This window comes from Rhinopithecus bieti, unplaced genomic scaffold, assembly GCF_001698545.2.
Source record: "Rhinopithecus bieti isolate Rb0 unplaced genomic scaffold, ASM169854v2 scaffold_24952, whole genome shotgun sequence".
NCBI classification, from domain to species: domain Eukaryota; kingdom Metazoa; phylum Chordata; class Mammalia; order Primates; family Cercopithecidae; genus Rhinopithecus; species Rhinopithecus bieti.
The window spans coordinates 334,422-354,781 of record NW_016811371.1 but is presented as its reverse complement, the minus strand read 5'-3'; the positions used below and the strand labels follow the sequence as shown (position 1 = coordinate 354,781).

Below are 20,360 nucleotides of genomic sequence, written 5' to 3'. Positions count from 1 at the left end.
GCCTGGAGTCTCTCTTGGGCATGAAGTTTGCACAATTGACTGAAATGTATACTGATTCATTGCATTACCAACTTATCAATAATGTAAATTATTTAAGGGCTAGAATCTAAGTTTTCTGTAAATTTGTATTTTCTAGAGTTCCTGTCTTATAGAAAGTCATCAATTATACATTTGTAAAGTAACTGAATTAATTCAGTGCATATAAACTGAGAAGGAAATAACGGAATGGGTCTATTTTCCAGAAGCAATCTGGATCTCCATTTATAAAACTAGTTTTGGTATTACCAAGCACAGACTTCCTAAATTCCCACAAATTAGAAAAGGCTAAATGTAAGAGGATTGGTACAACCCTGCTGGAGGGAAATATGGTAATATCTACCAAAATTACATGTGCATTTACCCTTTGACTTAGCAAGCACACATCTAGAAATCTACCTAGAAGATACATCTCCAATTATATGGAAGCACTTATGCACATAGTTATTAACTGCATCATTGTTTGTGTTTTAAAAATGCTAGAAACAACCCAATTCCCATTTGTAAGAGAGTGGTTGAATAAACGATGGCATATCTAGGCAACGGGACACTGTGTAACTGTAAAAATAGTAGAGAAATCACTATGAACTGATGTGGGGTGGTTTCCAGGATATACTGATAAGTGAAAACAGCCAAATGCATCTATGGTATGCTATCCTTCATGTAAGAAAGAAGGGAATATATGAAAACACATCTTATTTGTAGGAAAATAATGCAAAATATGTGTCAGAAACTAGAGAGACTGGTTACCTAAAGGTGGGAAATGCAGTTAGAGGCAAGGAATGAGAATGGAGTAGTAGGGATGAGGAAGGGGTTTGACTTCTTTAAATATAGCGTTTACTATTTTAGAACCATAATAATGTCCCACTCTTCAAAACAAATAAAATTGACCAGGATGGCGGTGGGGCACAAAACAGAACACAAACAACAACAAATAAACCTATCTCTAGAACAAATGGTGACATACTCCCACTGAAGGGGATGGGGAATAATAGAACTAATGTAAGAACATTTCAAAAATAGTTTTTTGACTGGATACTGTAATGCTAAAGACAAAAGAAACTATATACAAATCCTGTTCTCTAGTTTGTAAATCTGTTTCTCACAAGGGCATGGGTTAGTGACATACTAGATGTGTATCCTAGGTGATATAGTTTGTATACATGTCCCCACCCAAATCTCATATTGAAATGTGATCCCCAATGTTGAAGGTGAACCCTGGTTGGAAGGGATTGGTTCATGAGGGTGGAGTTCTTATGAATAGTTTAGCACCATCCTTCTAGGTACTCTCCACCAATAGTGAGTGAGTTCTCATAAGACATGGTTGTTTAAAAGTGTGCAGCACCTCTACCCTTGCTCTCTTGCTCCTGCTCTGACCATGTGATGTGCCTGCTCCCCTTCACCTTCTGCCATTATTGTAACCTTCCTGAGGCCTCTCCAGAAACTGATGCCAGAGCTATGCTTCCTGAGCAGCCTGCAGAACCATGAGCCAATTAAACCTCATTTCTTTATAAATTATCCAGTCTTGCATATTTCTTTATAGCAACGTGAGAATGGACTAACATACTCGGGTTGAAAAAATAAGTAAATATATTGTAGATGAGAGTAAGGCTTCTCATTATCAGAGAAAGCAGAAACAAATAAGGACCTAAGGCTACAGTAAAACTTGCAGTGTTTGGCCGGGCGCGGTGGCTCAAGCCTGTAATCCCAGCACTTTGGGAGGCCGAGACGGGCGGATCACGAGGTCAGGAGATCGAGACCATCCTGGCTAACATGGTGAAACCCCGTCTCTACTAAAAATACAAAAAACTAGCCGGGCGAGGTGGCGGGCGCCTGTAGTCCCAGCTACTCGGGAGGCTGAGGCAGGAGAATGGCGTGAACCCGGGAGGCGGAGCTTGCAGTGAGCTGAGATCCGGCCACTGCACTCCAGCCTGGGCGACAGAGCGAGACTCCGTCTCAAAAAAAAAAAAAAAAAAAAAAACTTGCAGTGTTTAACTTGAAACAGAGGTATTAGTTCGAACTAATGTTTTACACACATACACACACACGAGAAGCTACATATGTATATGTGTATATATATGTACACAGATACAGAGACAGAGAAAGAGAGGAGAGACAGAGAAGCATAGATATATGTATTTATATGAGTTAATAAACATATATATTTTCTAATCTATTTGCTGAGAGGGCCTAGGAGAAATGATGCCCCAGTAGCAACGAAATACTTAGCATTTAGATCTTGGTTTCTAAATGCCACTCATCACTAAAAGGAATAAAGTCTCTTTAGAGAAGTGGTTGGTTCCAGGACTGGGGCAGGGATAATATAAGCTAAACCTGGAATATTTGTAGTTCTATCAAATAAAAAACTGCTTGAAAAATTATGAGCCCATATCAAAAAGGTACAGGAGTCAGCCTGAAGGAGCTCTTAATGGTCAAAGCTAGAACAATTTGAGTGACAAAATAATAACAATGATTATAATGATGGATTTTAACTATGCAACAAAATAAATATACATGTGTCCCTACTGTAATAAATAACTGAATAAATAAGTAAATTGTGGGGGAGGACATCTTTTTCTTACAGAACAATTCCAATTAACAAATATATAAGGAATGAGGAAAATAGAAAATCACCATTAGGCAAACAGCACAGAAATAATTATTTAAGGCAATGGATACTAAAATCAGTGAGCAAAAGTTTGAGGAAAAGCAGAAACTTAGCATAGTGTCAATTACCTCCCCTAAGTTATTTCCCAACTATAAAGGGAAAAACAGTGACTCTACCGTAGGAAATCATGGCAGACACCACATTGCCAAGTATTCAAAGTTAATGTAACCAGTCGTAAGACATATCAGCACCCTATATTTACTGACATGGTGCACTGGGAAGAATACAACATCACTTTCTTGGGATTTTTTCCAAAAATGTATAAATTCAACCTAATCATGAGAAAATATCATACAAACTGAAATTGAGAGACATTATGCAAAATAACTGACCAACACTTATCAAAAGTGTCAAGGTCATGAAAGACAAGGAAAGAAAGAAGACCTGTCATAGAATGGAAGACATAACTAAACGCAAGATGTAATTCTAGAGTGGATCGTGGAACAGACACAGACAATAGGGGGAACACTGATGAACTTGGACTAATGTTTACGTTTTAGTTAATAGTATCATCCCAATTTTAATGTGCTTACTTTGATAATTACACTATGGTTATGTAAGTTCTTAACACTAGACGCTGAAATGAACTGTAGAAATAAAATTTCTTTTTTTTGCAACTTCTCCATAAATCTGAGTATTTTACAATACAGTGATATTGTTTGTCTATGCTGTATAGACTATACGCAGTGTTTTGACCTACAGCCAATATTGAAAACATTAGTATGCCCATACCTTCTTCTTTGCTGTTTTGTTTTTGTTTCTCTCTTACCTTTCTTCCTTCGAGGAACTTGAGTGCCGTGCCAATGTTAGCCACAGCATGGATTCGCTTCATCCGGCGTCCTTGTTCACAAGGCTGTAAAGAGAGGGGGGAAAGAAAGGAATAAGACAAAATCTGCATATTAAAATGTTAGTTGTAAGATCTATTTAAACGGATTAAAAATATACTTGAAGAATATTCAAAAGCAACCAAGATTGTTCACTTTCTATAAAGGTTAGCAAATACATAAAGGGGTGTTCCCCATGGCACTCTGAAGATATACTAATTCACTCAATAAAAGCATTCATTCTCAGATTATCTGTTAATGCATTTGCCTTTTAGTCTTCTGTATGTCTAAGAGCAGAAATGCACTGAATTCCTACGTTATCTACTGATACTATCACAAAACTCCTGTGTTTTCTACTGAGATTATCACTCCTATAAGTTAGCAAAGCATGTATATGAAAAATATTCTTGGTCACTCACCATTTTTTCAGTCATCCAAACATGCAAAGATACTAACATTAATTGTGACATTTCTTGATTTGAACGACCAAAATACACGGGGGCACATAAACCAAGGTTAAGAAATAGGATTCTGAGAATGAAATAATGTGTTCTGGCACATGGATACTCAAAGTTATCTATGTTCAAGTTACCAAAATTTATTGTGTACTTTCTCTGCACCACACTGTTAATTTGAAAACTAAAAATTTCAGTGAAGTAGATATTGTAAGCCTCTTTACATTTACAGGAAGTATGCTGTAAGGTTGCATAGCTGGTAAATTGCTCTCTTCCCTAAATGAGAAAACCCTAGAGCTGTAAATGATCTCCTATTAAAACTGAAAACCAAGTATCTTTTCATTTCCAAATAATAGTGTGTCAGGTAGTAATTTTTACAATATGATTTTAAAACAAATATATAAATAGAAGATATATTTCTAAAACAAATATATAAACATATTTTTAAATTTTTACTTATGCTTTACTGAGACCTCTGTCAGACATGACACAGTCTCATCATTGTTCTGTGCACAACCCACTTCTTTAGTTCATTAGTTAATTACTTTAAAAAATGTAAACACACCCAGAATGTGCAACCTAAAACAACTAAGGACCCACTACGAAGTATGAAAGCCATATCCCGAAATATGACCACCATTAATCCCATCCTCCTACGTGACTACACCGAGGGCACCCGTCACACTAACTCCAGTCCAGTGTTTGCCTTTTTATAGATATCCATTTCTTTCACGTGCTTTCTTAAAAGAATGCTTACTTTTAATTTTATATGAAGAGCATCACTGTATTAATCTTTTCAGACCTACTTTTCCACATGACATTATATTGCTAAGATTCATCATATCATTGCCTTTCACTGTATTTCATCCATTTCAAAAGCTATATAATGTGCTATTTCTATACCCTCCTTCTGATATGAATGTGCTATTTCCAGGTTATTGATATTTTGATATGTTGATAGATTATTCTTGTACTTCTCACCTTTTGTACAAGCACAGTTTCTCTTGGACACGTACCTAAGAGAATTGCTGAGTCAAAGGGAATATGACTTGAATTTGTATCCAAACTATCCTAAAATGATTGCACTACTTTTTACTCTTATCAGCACTGCAAAAATAATCCTGTTAATCTGTATCCTCCCCGCTGTTTGATTTTGACAGATACCTTAAACATATTTTTTAATCGAATGTATGTAAAATGTATATGTACTCTTTTCCATTGCAGTTTGCATTTACATTTCCCTGATCAATAGCAATATGGACTTCTCTTCCTCTGTTCATTGGTGATGTGTATTTCTTCTGTAAAATGCCTTTTCACATCTGTTGTCCAGGTTTTCCTTGGGTTGTTTGCACCCATATTGTTTTGAAGATGTATTTTATATATTCTTGATTTAATCCTTTTACAACATGAATTGTGAATATCTTCAACAAGTTTGTAACTCCTGCCACTTTTAAAAGGTTTTAAATTTTAAGGTATTCTTAATTTTAATATATTAAATAGAGCAATCTTTTATTGTCAATATTTTTTGTGTCTTATTGAATAATTGTTTTCCTATCCCTGTGTCTAAAAGATATTCACCCATGTTTTCTACTAAGAGTTGAACGTGTTACTGTCAGTAGGTCCTTAATTCATGTAGATATAATTTTTGTATAGGCCATGAAATAAGAATTCAATTTTACATTTTTCTGCTAGAATGAACTTCATTTCCTGTTCCATTTTTTTTATTTCAATAACTTTTAGGGTACAATTGGTTTTTGGTTACATGAAGGAATAATATAGTGGTGAAGTCTCAGATTTTAGTGCACCTGTCACCCAATACTTACTTTTTGATCCTTCACCTGTCTCTTACCCTCATCCTTCTGAGTCTCCAAAGTCCATAATACCATTCTATATGCCTTCATTGTACACATAGCTTAGCTCCCATTTATAAGTGAGAATATACAGTATTTAGTTTTCATTCCTGAATTACTTCGCTTAGAATAATGGCCTCCAGTTCCATCCAAATTGCTGCAAAAGACATTATTTTATTCTTTTTTACGACTGAGTAGTATTCCATGGTCCTATGTACATTATATTTTCTTTATCCACTCATCGGTCAGTGGCCACTTAGGTTGGGTCCATATCTTAGAAATTGTGAATTGTGCTGCTATAAACATCCGTGTGCAGGTGTCTTTGACATAATGACTTCTTTTCCTTTGGGTAGACACCCAGTAGTGGGACTGCTGTATCAAATGGTAGATCTACTTTTAGTTCTTTAAGAAACCATACCAGTTTTCTTTTTCTTTTCTTTTTTTTTTTTTGAGACGGAGTCTCGCTCTGTCGCCCAGGCTGGAGTGCGGTGGCGTAATCTTGGTTCACTGCAAGCTCCACCTCCCGGCTTCACGCCATTCTCCTGCCTCAGCCTCCCCAGTAGCTGGGACTACAGGCACCCGCCACCATGCCCAGCTAATTTTTTGTATTTTTAGTAGAGATGGGGTTTCACCGTGTTAGCCAAGATGGTCTCGATCTCCTGACCTCATGATCCACCCGTCTCGGCCTCCCAAAGTGCTGGGATTATAGGCGTGAGCCACTGCGCCCAGCAAGAAACCATACCATTTTTCCATAGAGGTTGTTTTAATTTACATTCTCACCAGCAGTTTATAAGCATTCCCTTTATACCACTTCCAAGCCAATATCTACTGTTTTTGACTTTCTAATAATGGCGATTCTTGGAGGGGTAAGGTGATATCTCATTGTGGTTTTAATTTGCATTTCCTTGATAATTAGTAATGTTGTACATTTTTTCATGTGTATTACTCATTTGTATACTGTTTTGAGAAATATCTATTCATATGATTTGCCCAATTTTTGACGGTATTGTCTTTTTTCTTGCTGATTTGTTTGAGTTCCTTGTAGATTCTGAACACTAGTCCTTTGTCAGATGCATAGTTTGCAAATATTTTCTCCCATTCTGTGGGTTGTCTGTTTACTCTGATGATAATTTCTTTTGGTGTGCAGAAACTTTTTAGTTTAATTAGGTCCATTTATCTATTTTTATTTTTGTACATTTGCTCTTAGGGTCTTAGTAAAAAATTATTTTCCTAGGCCAATGTCCAGAGATTTTTTTCTAATTTTTTTTCTAGAATTTGTATGGGGTTTCAGGTCTTAGATATAAGTATCTGAGCCAACCTGAGTTGATTTCTATATAAGGTGAGTGATAGAGATCCAGTTTCATTCTTCTACATGTGACTATCCAGTTTTCCCAGCACCGTTTATTAAATAGGATGTCTTTTCTCCAACTGATGTTTTTGTATGCTTTGTCAAAGATCATTTGATCCTAAGTATTCATTTCTGAGTTCCCTATTCTGTTCCACTGCTCTATGTATCAACTTTTATAACAGTATATCATGCTGTGTTGGTAATTATAGCCTTGTAGTATAATTTGAAGTCAGATAATGTGATGCCTCAGATTGTTCTTTCTGCTTAGGATTGTTTTAGCTCTTTGGGGTCTTTTTTGTTTCCATGTGAATTTTAGAATTGCTTTTTTCTGGTTCTGTGAAAAATGATGTTGGTATTTGGACAGTAATTGCATTGAATCTGTAGATTTCTTGGGGCAGTATTGTCATTTTCACAATATTGATTCTTCCAATCCGTGAGTATGTGTTTCCATTTGTTTGTGTCAACTATGGTTTCTTTCAGCAGTGTTTTATAGTTCTCTTTGTAGAGATCTTTCATCTCCTTGATTAAATATATTCCTAGTTTTTTTTGCAGTTATTGTAAAAGGAACTGAATTACCGATTTTATTCTCAGCTTGGTTGCTGTTGGTGTAGAGCAGTGCTACTCACTTGTGTACACTGATTTTGTAACCTGAGACTTTATTGACTTTGTTTATCAAATCTAAGAATTTTAGAGGAGTCTTTAGGGTTTTCTAGGTATCCAATCATATCATCAGCAAAAAATGATAGTTTGACTTACTCTTTTCCAATTTGGATGCTCCTTTTTTCATCTTCTTACCTGATTGTTCTGGTTAGGACTTCCAGTAATAAGTTTAAAAGAAGTGGTAAAAGTGAGCATCCTTGTCTTGTTCCAGTTCTCAAGGGGAATGTTTTCAACTTTTCCCCATTCAGTATGATGCTAGCTGTGGATCTGTCATAATATGGCTTTTATTATTTTGAGGTATGTCCCTTCTATGACTAGTTTGTTGGACTTTTTATCATTAAGTGATGCTAGATTTTATCAAATGCTTTTTCTGCATTTATTGAGATGCCCATACAGCTTTTGTTTTTAATTCTGTTTGTGTGATGTATCACATTTATTGACTTGCATATGCTAAACCATCCCTGTATCCCTGTGATGAAACCCACTTGATTATGGTGTATTATCTTTTGATATGCTGTTAGATTCAGTTTGCTGGTATTTTGTTGAGGATCTTTGCATCTATGTTCATCAGGGATATTGACCTGTAGTTTACTTTTTTTGTTATGTCATTTCCTAGTTTTTGTATCAGGTTGTCACTGGCTTCTTAGAATGAGTTAGGGCGGATTCCCTCTTTCTTAATCTTTTGGAATAGTTTCAGTAGGATTAAAACCAATTCTTCTTTGAATGTCTGGTAGAATTCAGCTGTGAACCCATCTGGCCCTGGGCTTTTTTTGTTGGCAATTTTTCTATTACTGATTCAATTTTCACAGGTTGTTTTTAGTCTGTTCAGGGTTTCTATTTCTTCCTGATTTAACCTAGGAGAGTTGTGTGTTTCCAGACATTTATCCCTTTCATATAGATTTTCTAGTTTGTATGCATAGAGGTGTTCATAGCAGTCTTGAGTAATGTTTTGTATTTCTGTGGTGTTGGTTGTAATGTCTCCATTATCATTTCTAATTGAGCTCATTTGAATCTTCTCTCTTCTTGGTCAATCTAGCAAATGGTCTATCAGGCTTGTTTATATTTTTAAAGACCCAAGTTTTTTGTTTCATTTATCTTTTGTAGTTTCTGTTAGTTTGTTTCAGTTTAATTTAGTTCAGCACTGATCTTTGTTATTTCTTTTACCCTACTAGGTTTGGATTTGATTTGCTTTGGTTTCTCTAGTTCCTTGAGGTATGATGTTAGGTTGTCAATTTGTGATTTTTCAGACTTTTTGATGTAGGCATTTAGCACTATAAACTTTCCTCTTAGCACTGCTTTTGCTGTATCCTAGAGGTTTTGATAACTTGTATCACTATTACCATTCATTTCAAATAACTTTTAAATTTCCATCTTGAATTCATTGTTAATCCAAAAATCATTCAGGAGCATACTGCTTAATTTTCATGTGTTTGCATAGTTTGGGGGTTCCTTTTGAAGTTGATTTCTAGTTTTATTTCACTGTGGTCTGAGAAGATACTTGAGGTAATGTTGACTTTTTAAAATTTATTGAGACTTGTTTTGTGACTTATCATATGGTCTATCCTGGAGAATGTTCCATGTGTTACCGAGAAGAATATATATTCTGCAGTTCTTTGGTCAAGTATTCTATAAATATGTGTTAGGTCCATTTGTTCTGAGTGTAGTTTAAATCCACTGTTTCTTTTTTTACTTTCCACCTCAATGATCTGTCTAGTGCTGTCAGTGAAGTGTTGAAGTACCCCACAATTATTTTGTTGCTGTCCATCTAATTTCTTAGGTCTAATAGTAACGTTTTATGAATCTGGAAGCTCCAGAGTTATACACATATATATTGAGAATTGTAATATCATCTTGTTGAATTTGTCCTTTTATCATTACTTAATGACCTCCTCTGTCTTTTTTTACATTGTTTCTTTAAAATCTGTTTTATCTGATATAAGAATAGCTACTCTTGTTCACTTTTGGTTTCCATTTGCATGGAATATTTTTTCCGCTCGTTTATCTGGAGTTTATAAAATTCCTTAGGTGAGTCTCTTGAAGAAAGCAAATATTTGGTTTGTCATTTTGTTATCCATTCTGCCAATCTGTATCTTTTAAGTGAAGCATTTAGGCCATTTATGTTCAAAGTTAATATTGAGACAAGAGGTTGCAGTCATCATGTTGATTGTAACCTACTTTATTAGTTATGTTATTGTTTTATAGACCCTGTGAGTTTTATGTTTTCAAGAGGCGCATATCTACCTTCTGTTTCAAGGTTTAGAATTCCTTTTAGCATTTCTTGTAAGGCTGGCCTGGTAGTGACAAATGCTCTCAGCATTTCTTTGTCTGAAAAGACTATTTCTCCATCATTTATGAAATTTAGTTTTCCTGGATACAAAATTCTGGGTTGACAATTATTCTGTTTCAGGAGGCTAAAGATAGGACCCCAATCCCTTCCGGCTTGTTAAGTTTCTTTTGAGCTGTTCCACTTATTGAACACTTCCCCACTCTCCACACCCATATCTGATAACCTCCTTTGACATATACTAAAGTTCCATTCATGCCTTGGCTTGTTTCTGGACTCTATGGTATTTGTCAGTATGCTCATCTCTGTACAAAGACCACACTGTCTAAAGTGATACAGTTTCATTGTAAGATCTGATATCTAGTAGGACAAATACTTTCTCCCTGCTTTTCTTCTTCAGATGTATCCTGCTAAGTGAGAAAGATACAAACATTTATTTTATTGTTCCACCACATATTTGCATCTATTTTCACACAACTTAACCTATTATAATATAATTATTATGCCTATTAGGCTATAATGTCTTTGAGAGCACTGACTATATCTCATTCATCTGTGTTTCTTAGAGGGCACAAGATAGTGTCTTATCCATAATAGGGACTCTAGAAATGTTAGTTGAATGATTATTAGACAATGACAAATACCACTGGAGAATTGAGTTCTACTCTAAATATATGATCAATGACTAACAGAGTCACCTGGTGGACATGCAGGGAAATCTGACACTCAAGATTTTCTGAGCATACATCATTCATTTCTAAATGGATTATTACCCTTCTCTTGAAAGGCAAAGTGTTCAAGAGTCTTTTGCAAAAATACTGTTCAGAAGGTTAATAACATAGATAAAAAAGAAGTTTCTCTACAGCCCTTAATCTCTATTCATATTGCTTCTATTCTTTCTAATGTTTCAATAGTAATTCCTCATGTTCTTAAAAACAACTCTTAAGTGCAGTATTAAATTTAGTTTTCTGTGTTTATGTGCAATTGCAGCTAAGTAATTACTTACCCATTCAAAGAACAAATGTTTCACAAATAACATTCAAGGGATGTAGAAAAATCCAAGGATAAGAATTGTATTTTTTATAACTCCCTAATACCTTAAATAAAATCATAGACAAGGGAGTCACAATAGGCTACGAAAGGGTACTAGGATATTGAAATTCTACTCTTACCCTAAGATTCTGGCACAATAGAAAGAATGTGAAGCCATTTGGTCACATTTCTCAGATGATCATAATCAGATCCAGAATCCTGACCTATGTGAACTGTGACATTAAGTATAGGGTTCTCAGTAAGGTTCTATTGCACAATTACATTCCTGAACAATATTGACACTCCTAAGGGAAACACTCTTGCCCATATTGTCCCTTTGAAAAGCTCTAAAAGAATGCCTAGGATGCTCAGACCTTTAAATGATGCTCTTCATCTTAGTGTGGTCCTGAACAATAATACATACATGCAAAAAAATTAAATAACCTTTGCCACAGCATATTTATAATTTCAGAATGATTTTATTTCATGTAATTCAGACTCTTGAAGAATTCAATATAAATAAATAATAAAGGTTAAATCAGAAACTGCCGTTCTATGCACCAGTTTCCCTACCTGTTAAATGAGAATGCTAAGATTTTTTCCTGAAATTCCTGCTAGCTTTAAGATCCCATAATTCTAACTATATCTGAATGAGTAGCGTACTTAAAACAGTAGTAGGGTTGTCATGTCAAAAATATATGCTTTTTTTCTAGAATAATTTAGCCTGGCAGTTAAATGCCCATCAAGATTTCTGTATACTGTATTGTACTGTCAAGTATAACGGCAGATTGTAATGACACTTAGAATGACACATAAACTTCTTGAATACCCACATGAATATTCATATAAAGATTCCTTTACCCATCAAGAAAATAGCTTAATTCAGGAGGATATATCTAAATGACCAGTTATAACAGGTAATCAAGAGAGTATGTATTTCAGCCTAACGACTCCCACATCCTAATGCTTATCCAGTATCTTTAGCTCATGCATATGCCTATACACATTCCAAATTGCCTGTTCATCTATGTCTAGCTTGATTTCTTCCAAAGCAGAGCTTGAGACAAGCTCTTGGATGCATGTAGCTTACTAGGGAGGTGATCCCAGGTAGCAAGAATAAGGATGTGTGGAGAGCGAGATGGGGAAGGAGCAAAAGCTAACAAAGGATGTGCTATTAAGGGTTACTGTTATTGGCAACTGGAACTCAATCCCACTGGTGACCCTACAGGAACTCTATAAGACATGTGTAAAACATGCCTCAGAATCACCTGTTTCAGAATTACCCTAAGAATTTTAGGGTGGAGCATTTATTCATAGACTCCCATATCCATTGGTTGAGGGTCCCTTGGTACCACTAACTCCCCAAAACTTCAAAGCTGCTCTGTGCAACTTGTGCCTTTAATAAAAGCCCTGAGGCAGAAAGCCAGACAGATAACTGCCAGTGCTTGAAGAAAGAAGCTGTCAGACTATATGGGAATGTCTACCACTGATGTAGCTGAGATGAGACATGGGGTGCCAGAAGCATCTGCTACCTGGGAATCCAATTACATAAATGACTGATGCAAAATTATTACCAGTTTATGTTTTTCAACAAACAATTCTTACAAAAGCTATTTGAGGGCTCCCTGTACAAAATGAATGGAAATTAATTTTAAAGACGTAAAATCCTCTTTTAAAACTTAGTTATCCAAGTAATAATGACTGTGTCATTATTGCCAAGATACAAGTGATAAAGAAAAAAAGGGACTTTCAATTTTGGACTCTTGTGTCTAGTGTGTTATCTAACATCTTGAAAATTTTTTCCTGAATTCCTTTTCCAAATTATGGTAAACATTATTTATAAATAATTTATGTTTATGAACTACTTACTGCTCTACTACTCTGAAATGAAAAAGAGATAAGCAAGAAAAAATATTTTATTATTTGACAATGTAGAAAATACACTTTCTAGTACACTGTTAATGTTGTTTTTCACTCTGCTGGTTCCACAGCACATAAAAACAACTCTGAACAGGGTGTTCTTGCTACAAATGATGGATGATGGATGATGTCAACAAGAATATGAAAAATGCCACACTGGTTTCCAGTTTAATTTTCAACAAACAACTATATAAATACACAGATATGGACCAACATTTCTTTCTAAATGGAAGACAAACACTTAAAGTGAGAGATCTGGTAATTTGCAACTAGCTTCTTGTATACCATATAGATACAATGGTTAATCATGTTAAGTTACTGATGAAGTTCTTTACTCTTAATTGTCAGGTTGTTATTATAAACATAACGTTTCAAATGCACTAGGGGTTTGCAAGAACAAGAAGGGAAATATATTCCTTGCACTTAGAAGTAGAAGTGTAAGCAGACCAGTGTTTCCAGTATACTACCAACCACAACAAATAACTTTTTTTAGATGGGCAGCACATATTAGCACTCTCAACTCCACAGTCCCCAAATTCCAAATGGAAACAATTTGACAAGTATGATAACATAAAAATATTCTTACCAGCTTCTGCCCAGACAGGACCTCCAGAAGGGCAAGCAGTTTAACACCATCTTTCATGTCTTCAAAAAGATCATCCACCACCATTGGAGGTTTTCGCTGTAAAAGCAAAGAGGAATAAGTGCAGAAAATCTCTCTTCCCTCTCTATTTCTCTCTTTCTCTCTGTCTCACCTTTGTTACTTATGCTGGTGAAATCTGTAGGAGAAGCTTCTATATGCTTTAATTCTTTATTTTGGATTGAGTTGCCAATTGCCTTTTGATGACTGTGAGAATAAAACAATCCAGCGGAGATAAAACTCAATATTCAAAAACCTCAGAAGATTTAATGCTTGAGCCTTAATGTATGTACCAGCTTCTTTCTAGAAAGTGATTTTTGAAGGGCAGGATGTTGTGGGATAAGGCAACGAAAAGAGGGTACTATCAACCTAAAAGATAAGAGAGAGATTATAGCGGGACATAAAAGCAGAGCAACAGCTGCATGGACCAACCTCAGCCTCACTCTGTGCATGCCACACTACTAGGGCTTAACAAGGTGCAGCCCTTCTATAGGACATTCTCACCGCAGCAACCTCATTAGCTCAGTGATCTGCTGGAGGAGCACTGTTGGCATAGCTAAGGTTGCAGGTTCAATCTTCCCGTGGGTTAGTTAGCTGTTATGTTGTGTTTTACAGCCTAATGAATTTAGCGAAACTTCTTTCAGTATGTCATTGAACCCAAATTATCATAAGCACAAGAGTACAGACAGATCAGTGCAAATCCATCACTGCTGCTGGAAGAATAAGCCAAAGCCCACATTTAATTCATGGAGCATCTTTTTTTTATGAAGGTTATTAAAATACTTAATATACTGGAATTCATCAAACATTGAATTAGGGTCTATCTTGGCTCAGGAGAAAGTAAAGAAGCCATTGTGCCAATGTTGATGGTCAATAGAGGGGAGGTGTTCACTGATTTATCACAGAATCAGGATTTGTTTTCCATTTAGCATCTGATTTCAAACTTTATAGTTTTCTGATTCTTACTGAATCTTATTAAAGGCCTAATGTTCAATTCTTGACTTTCAATTGTCTTTCTTTCTTTAAAAAAGAATGTGTTCTATCTAAGAGGTTTAACACCAAATATTTGGTTGAAATGTGACTTTCTTTCTCTACCAACTGATGTAGAACATTTATATTTCTCTTATGACTGCATGAATTATAATGCCTGAGCAGTACAATTCTAATTTAAAATGTATTTTTCTCTCATTATAAAGTGAGCAGTTGAACACATTTTGTTCTCATGCTGTGAAATGCTTGTTGAAAATAACAGAGTTTTCATTTTGATCATTCTCTTTCAAATTCCGTCATTCACGCTGCTTCTTACTTATATAGCAAAAATGTAATAGTGACTTTATATTCTAAGCACATAAATAAAATTAATCAGAATAAAAGAAGCCATTACAAAGAAAACTATTTGGTGCAATAAGAATAAAAATTATTGTCTTAGCCATAGACAGTCATTAAAAATGCAGTCTATCATTCAAAGTATCCACTTGTACCCAAATTATTTAAATCAAGCAAAACAATGAGGAACAAGTTCATAAATGTTTGATATATTCAGTGAGCAAATGCAAATAAAATTTTTCGTGCATTGTTATAAATATGCAAAAAGTAAGGAAAGCAGGGAATTCTCATGAAATAATAAAGATTTCAAGAAATTTTACACCCAAAAATGATAAAATGCATGCCTTCATCTGTTTTGATTTTAAAAATACACAGGTATCTGCCACTTTGAGGAACATGTCCTCTCACCTCACTTCTGCCTTCTTTCCCTCCTCTATTGCTACTCATGCTGCACATGCTTTCCTTTTTCCTCCAGCTGTTCCCTCCACAAGGCTCCAGAATTGGCCTTCCAATCAGCAGCGACAGCTGAACAGCTCAGCAGCCTACTGGCCTCTCTGCATGGGACATTGCGGATACCATTCTCTCCCTGATCTGTTCCTACCCAAAACTCTGTGACCAGACTGCCTAGTTCACAGGCCTTTCTCTTTCTTTCTCCTCTCTTCTTCCTAACTGTGGTCATTGACCACTCAATCCTGAGTCCTTTGTTCTTTACAATTTTTTTCTGCTTATATATGTCTCTTAAATCCGGGTAAGCGACCTCTCCTAAACTTTGTCAAACATGTGGCAGGCACTTCATATCTATTGCTGGCTTGCTGGCTGATTGATTGAATGAATGAATGAATGAATGAATGTAAACATTGTGTGAAACCAATAAACAGCCTTTATTACACCAGAATAAAAAAAAAATTAGTAATTACTGGACAAGTTTTGCCATCCCAGTTTGTATAAGGTATTGTTTATATACACCAAACAATCAATTAAGGGGAACTTTACTATGATGACTACCTCACATTTAATTTTTGGAACAATATTTTAATAGAAAATCTTTCAGCTAAAATATTTCTCCTGTCACATGTACAAATATCTATACCGCCAATATGGTGACTTTGGTAAGACTTGGGTCACAGTGTTGAAGGTCAAAAAGGAGACTTAGAGACGCAGATAATTTATTGGATCTTGACTTAATGGAAAATACAGATAGACATCTATCAAGCACTTTTCAAGACCACAATGATCTTTATTTATTAATGGGAAATTGTGGTAAGCTCTCTTTTTTTGTACAATATTTGAGGAAATTATATTCTCTTCTGGCCTTCCCAATCCTATTTAGCACGTTCTTCCATGGAAGGAAGCCATGTTCATGCTGAATCTGAGGTGTTTCAAACAATGGGCCTTCTGACTTGGTGATGGGAGAGGGAGATGGGAGTGAACAAGAGGAGAAAGTAGTACTTTCTTCTGTGCCACCCCTTCTAGAAGCTTTCCTCAAACTAGATTTAAACTCGAAGTTCTGGCTCTAGAAGGGTTGCCTGGTCTCAAAATGTCTATCAATTCAGGGAAAATGCACAGGCCTCTGTTGCTGGAGAGTTGACCTTCCCTGGCTACAGCCTTGGTTAACTCATGAGTGTTGCAGACCTCACAGCGTGCTTTCCTCTGTTTCTCCTCCTCCCCCTTTATTTTTGCCATAGGAGCCCCCTTGATAATATGTAATGCGATTCATTCCCTTTCTCTTAGGACTTAAAGGAGAGCAAATATTTCTTCCTGAACCTTATGAAATGTAGGGAAGCACAGTCATCTTTGCTGTAACTTTTACTGACCATTTCCTATATTTTGGGAAAATAATTCGTTCTCTAACATTGTATGTGTGTGAATAACTTGTGTCTCTTTACCAGTCTATAGGTATCAGGATGTATTTAACATCAGGATGTATAAACACTTATCCACCATTTGTTTCATATTTTTATTCATGAGAGGATAGCTATGTTTGCTGTGCTGCATGTCAATTTTATGCCCTGAGAAACAATTATATTCTGAAGGTGAAAAAGATTAAGATAATAATTTGATGAAAAAATTGTACTCAAAATAACTATTTGGTATGTGATATGGTTTGACTCTGTGTCTCCACCACCCAAATCTCATCTCGAATAGTAATTCCCATGATCCCCATATGCCAAGGGAGGAACGTGGTGGGAGGTGAATTGGATTATGAGGGTGGCTTCCCCTATGGGTTCTCATGATAGTGAGTGAATTCTCACAAGATCTGATGGTTTTTAAAGTGGCATGTTTTTCCTGTGCTCTCACTTCACTTCCCTCCTGCTGCCTTGTGAAGAAGATGCCTGTTTCCCCTTCGCTTTCTGCCACGATTGTAAGTTTCCTGAGGCCTCTCCAGCCATGTGGAACTGTGAGTCAATTAAACCTCTTTCCTTTATATATTACCCAGTCTTGGGTATATCTTTATAGCAATGTGAAAGTGGACTAATACAGTATGAAATGACAATTTCAGAAGTTCTCACATTTAAACATTATATATGAAATAAAAATGTTGGTGCATAAAGGAATTATGACAAAACAGTTCTAGTATAGACTATATATAACATATGAATTCCAATATTCAGTAGGTATTTCTATGGCTTAGATATTATTCAAATTCAGTAGGTGTTTAAGTAAGGATAAAAGGGGGAAGATAATAAAATAGGAAGGGAAGAAAAAATGAATAAAATATTGTTAAACATCTAAATGTGTTGAGCACTATTATGTGGACTCCTACCTGCTATCTTATTTAATATTCACAGCCACTACCTATGGGAACACCACCCTCTCTTGATAAGCAAGGAATCTGAATCTCAGAGACACTAAGTGACTGGGATTAGAGCCCAGGATTTTATACTTTGAGTCACCTTGTTAGACAGGAAGCTTAGTATAAAAATGATGGTATTAACATTAATTTTTCCTGAATAATACACAAACTCATAAGTGTAATCTGTCTTTATTATCAATAGAAAAAGTATTGACCAATCAGCTGAAGTGCCTGCTACTCTACCAAAAACACTAACTTCACTAACTTTTAAATGTGGATTTAAGAAAGACTAAAAAAGTAATAAGAGAAGCATCATATGTACCAACATATGTAACATATACTGGCATGGACACAAGCCAGCTCAAGTCACATCTGTGTCTTGACGTCCCCCAGTGGTCATATTTGTGCGACACTCTATCGTGTTATGTGAGTGACCTGAGCTGCGCCCATGATATTCTTGGGTCCAGAAGATGTCTGGGGTCACATTGTCCCATGGCAGTGACCTAGGGACCAGTGTCATCAGGTCATGCTGCTGAGGTCCCAAGAGCCATTCTGACTCTGTCTTTCTCACAACTGGGTCAGTCAGTGTGTTGCGGGTTCCCAAGAACACTTTCAGGCTTGATGATTCACTAGAAGGACTCAGAACTCAGAAGTGCTGCTGAACTCATGGTTACAGCTTATGACAGCAAAAAGATACAGATTATAATCAGCAAAGCAGAAAGATACATGCAGTGAAGTCCAGGAGAAATGATGCACAAGCTTTCAGAGGTGAGTGACCTTTCCCTTCCCAGTGGAGTCACATGAGGATGTACTTATTTTTCCCAGCAATGACATGTGACAACCCATGTGAAGTGTTCCCAACCAGGGAAGTTCCCCCAAGTCTTAGTGTTCAGGGTTTTATTGGGGGGGGGGGGGTCTATCACATAGGCAAGCAATATCCATGTGACTGACCTCAGCTACTCAGCTCCAGCTCACTCCCACACCCTCAACCCCAGCAAAAAAAAGTTTTAACCCAAATCACACTGTTAACATAAAAAGATCTGATCAAGGTGGTACAGCATGGCCAAGGCCCCAGGACACACAAAAACTGATGTTCACTCTACATGTAGTGTGGCTCAAGGTATCAGGCATAGAAAACCACGCTATTCAGGCAGAATATTCCGAGGGCTCAGAGGTTATCTCCCAGAAGCCAGTCAAGGTGTATTCTTAAAGATAGGCCCTTCTTTGGAGCACAGAGTCTGAGCACCGCAGGCCTGCTATGTTAGGTCTGTCTTACCCAGTTAGCTTTTCCTTCTTTTATTTTGAGACACCTAGTAGCCTTTCAATGGCTCTTTCTTCTTGGTTAAATCATCTAAAATTAATTTTATTTACTTGCAACAAAATGAGGCACAACTGACATGCGTCTAATTTCTTAGTGTGTAAACACTATTCTGAGTGTAACAATTTAAATGTTAGTGTCTCCCCACGTTCACTCACATAAGTGACCAAAAGTAAATTTGTTCTGTAAACCAGAAGTGCATATTTTCAGAAGAACCTAACCTAATTGTATTTTTTTTTTTTTTACTAAAATAGTCCTCCTTTATTTGCAGTTTCAATTACCTAGGGTCAACTGTAGTCTGAAAATATTACACAAAATTCCAGAAAGAAACAATTCATAAGTTTTAAATTGCACACTGTTCTGCACAGTGTGATGAAATCTTTTGTTGTTGTTGTTGTTATTGTTGTTGTTGTTGTTGTTTGAGACGGAGTCTCACTCTGTTGCCCAGGCTGGAGTGCAGTGGTGTGATCTTGGCTCACTGCAACCTCCGCCTCCCAGGTTCAAGCCATTCTCCTGCCTCAGCCTCCCAAGTAGCTGGGACTACAGGTGCCCGCCACCATGCCTGGCTAATTTTTTTGTATTTTTAGTAGAGACGGGGTTTCACTGTGTTAGCCAGGATGGTCTCGATCTCCTGACCTCATGATCCACCCACCTTGGCCTCCCGAAGTGCTGGGATTATGGGTGTGAGCCACCGTGCCTGGCTGTGTGATGAAATCTTAAACTGTCCCTGTCTGGGACATGAATCATCCCTTTGCCCGGGGTTTTCATGCTGTCTACTCAACCTGACCCACCTGCTTGTCACTTCATAGTTGTCTAGGTTATCACATCAACTGCTGCGGAATCACAGTGCCTGTGTTCAAGTCATCCTTATTTTACTTAATAATGACCACAGAGTGCAAGTGTAGTGATGCTGACAATTTGGATATGCCAACAAGATGTTGTAAAGTGCTTCCTTTAAGTGAAAAGATGAAAGTTCTCAATAAGAAAATGAAAAAAACATCTGAGATTGCTAAGATCCATGGTAAGAATAAATCTTTTATTTGTGAAACTGTAAAAAAAGGAAAATTGGCTGTTACACCTTAACAAAAGTTATGGCCAGAGTAAATGATAAGTGCTTAGTTAAGATGGAAAAGGCATACATTTGTGGGTAGAGGACATGAACAGAAATGTGTTCTAGTGGACAGTGATCAAGTTCAGTACCATCT

At 36.4% G+C, this 20,360-nt stretch overlaps 1 protein-coding gene across 1 annotated transcript in view; it reads right to left on the bottom strand.

The window, feature by feature from the left end:
* LOC108543340 (nesprin-1) overlaps nt 1–20,360 on the bottom strand; it is a 259,529-nt gene that overhangs the window by 128,531 nt on the left and 110,638 nt on the right. The window contains exons 4-5 of the mRNA XM_017893773.1: nt 13,664–13,759; nt 3,474–3,557 (exon numbers count right to left, since the gene is read on the bottom strand). Coding sequence (XP_017749262.1) covers nt 3,474–3,557; nt 13,664–13,759 — 180 coding nt within the window. The remainder of the gene's footprint in view (nt 1–3,473; nt 3,558–13,663; nt 13,760–20,360) is intronic.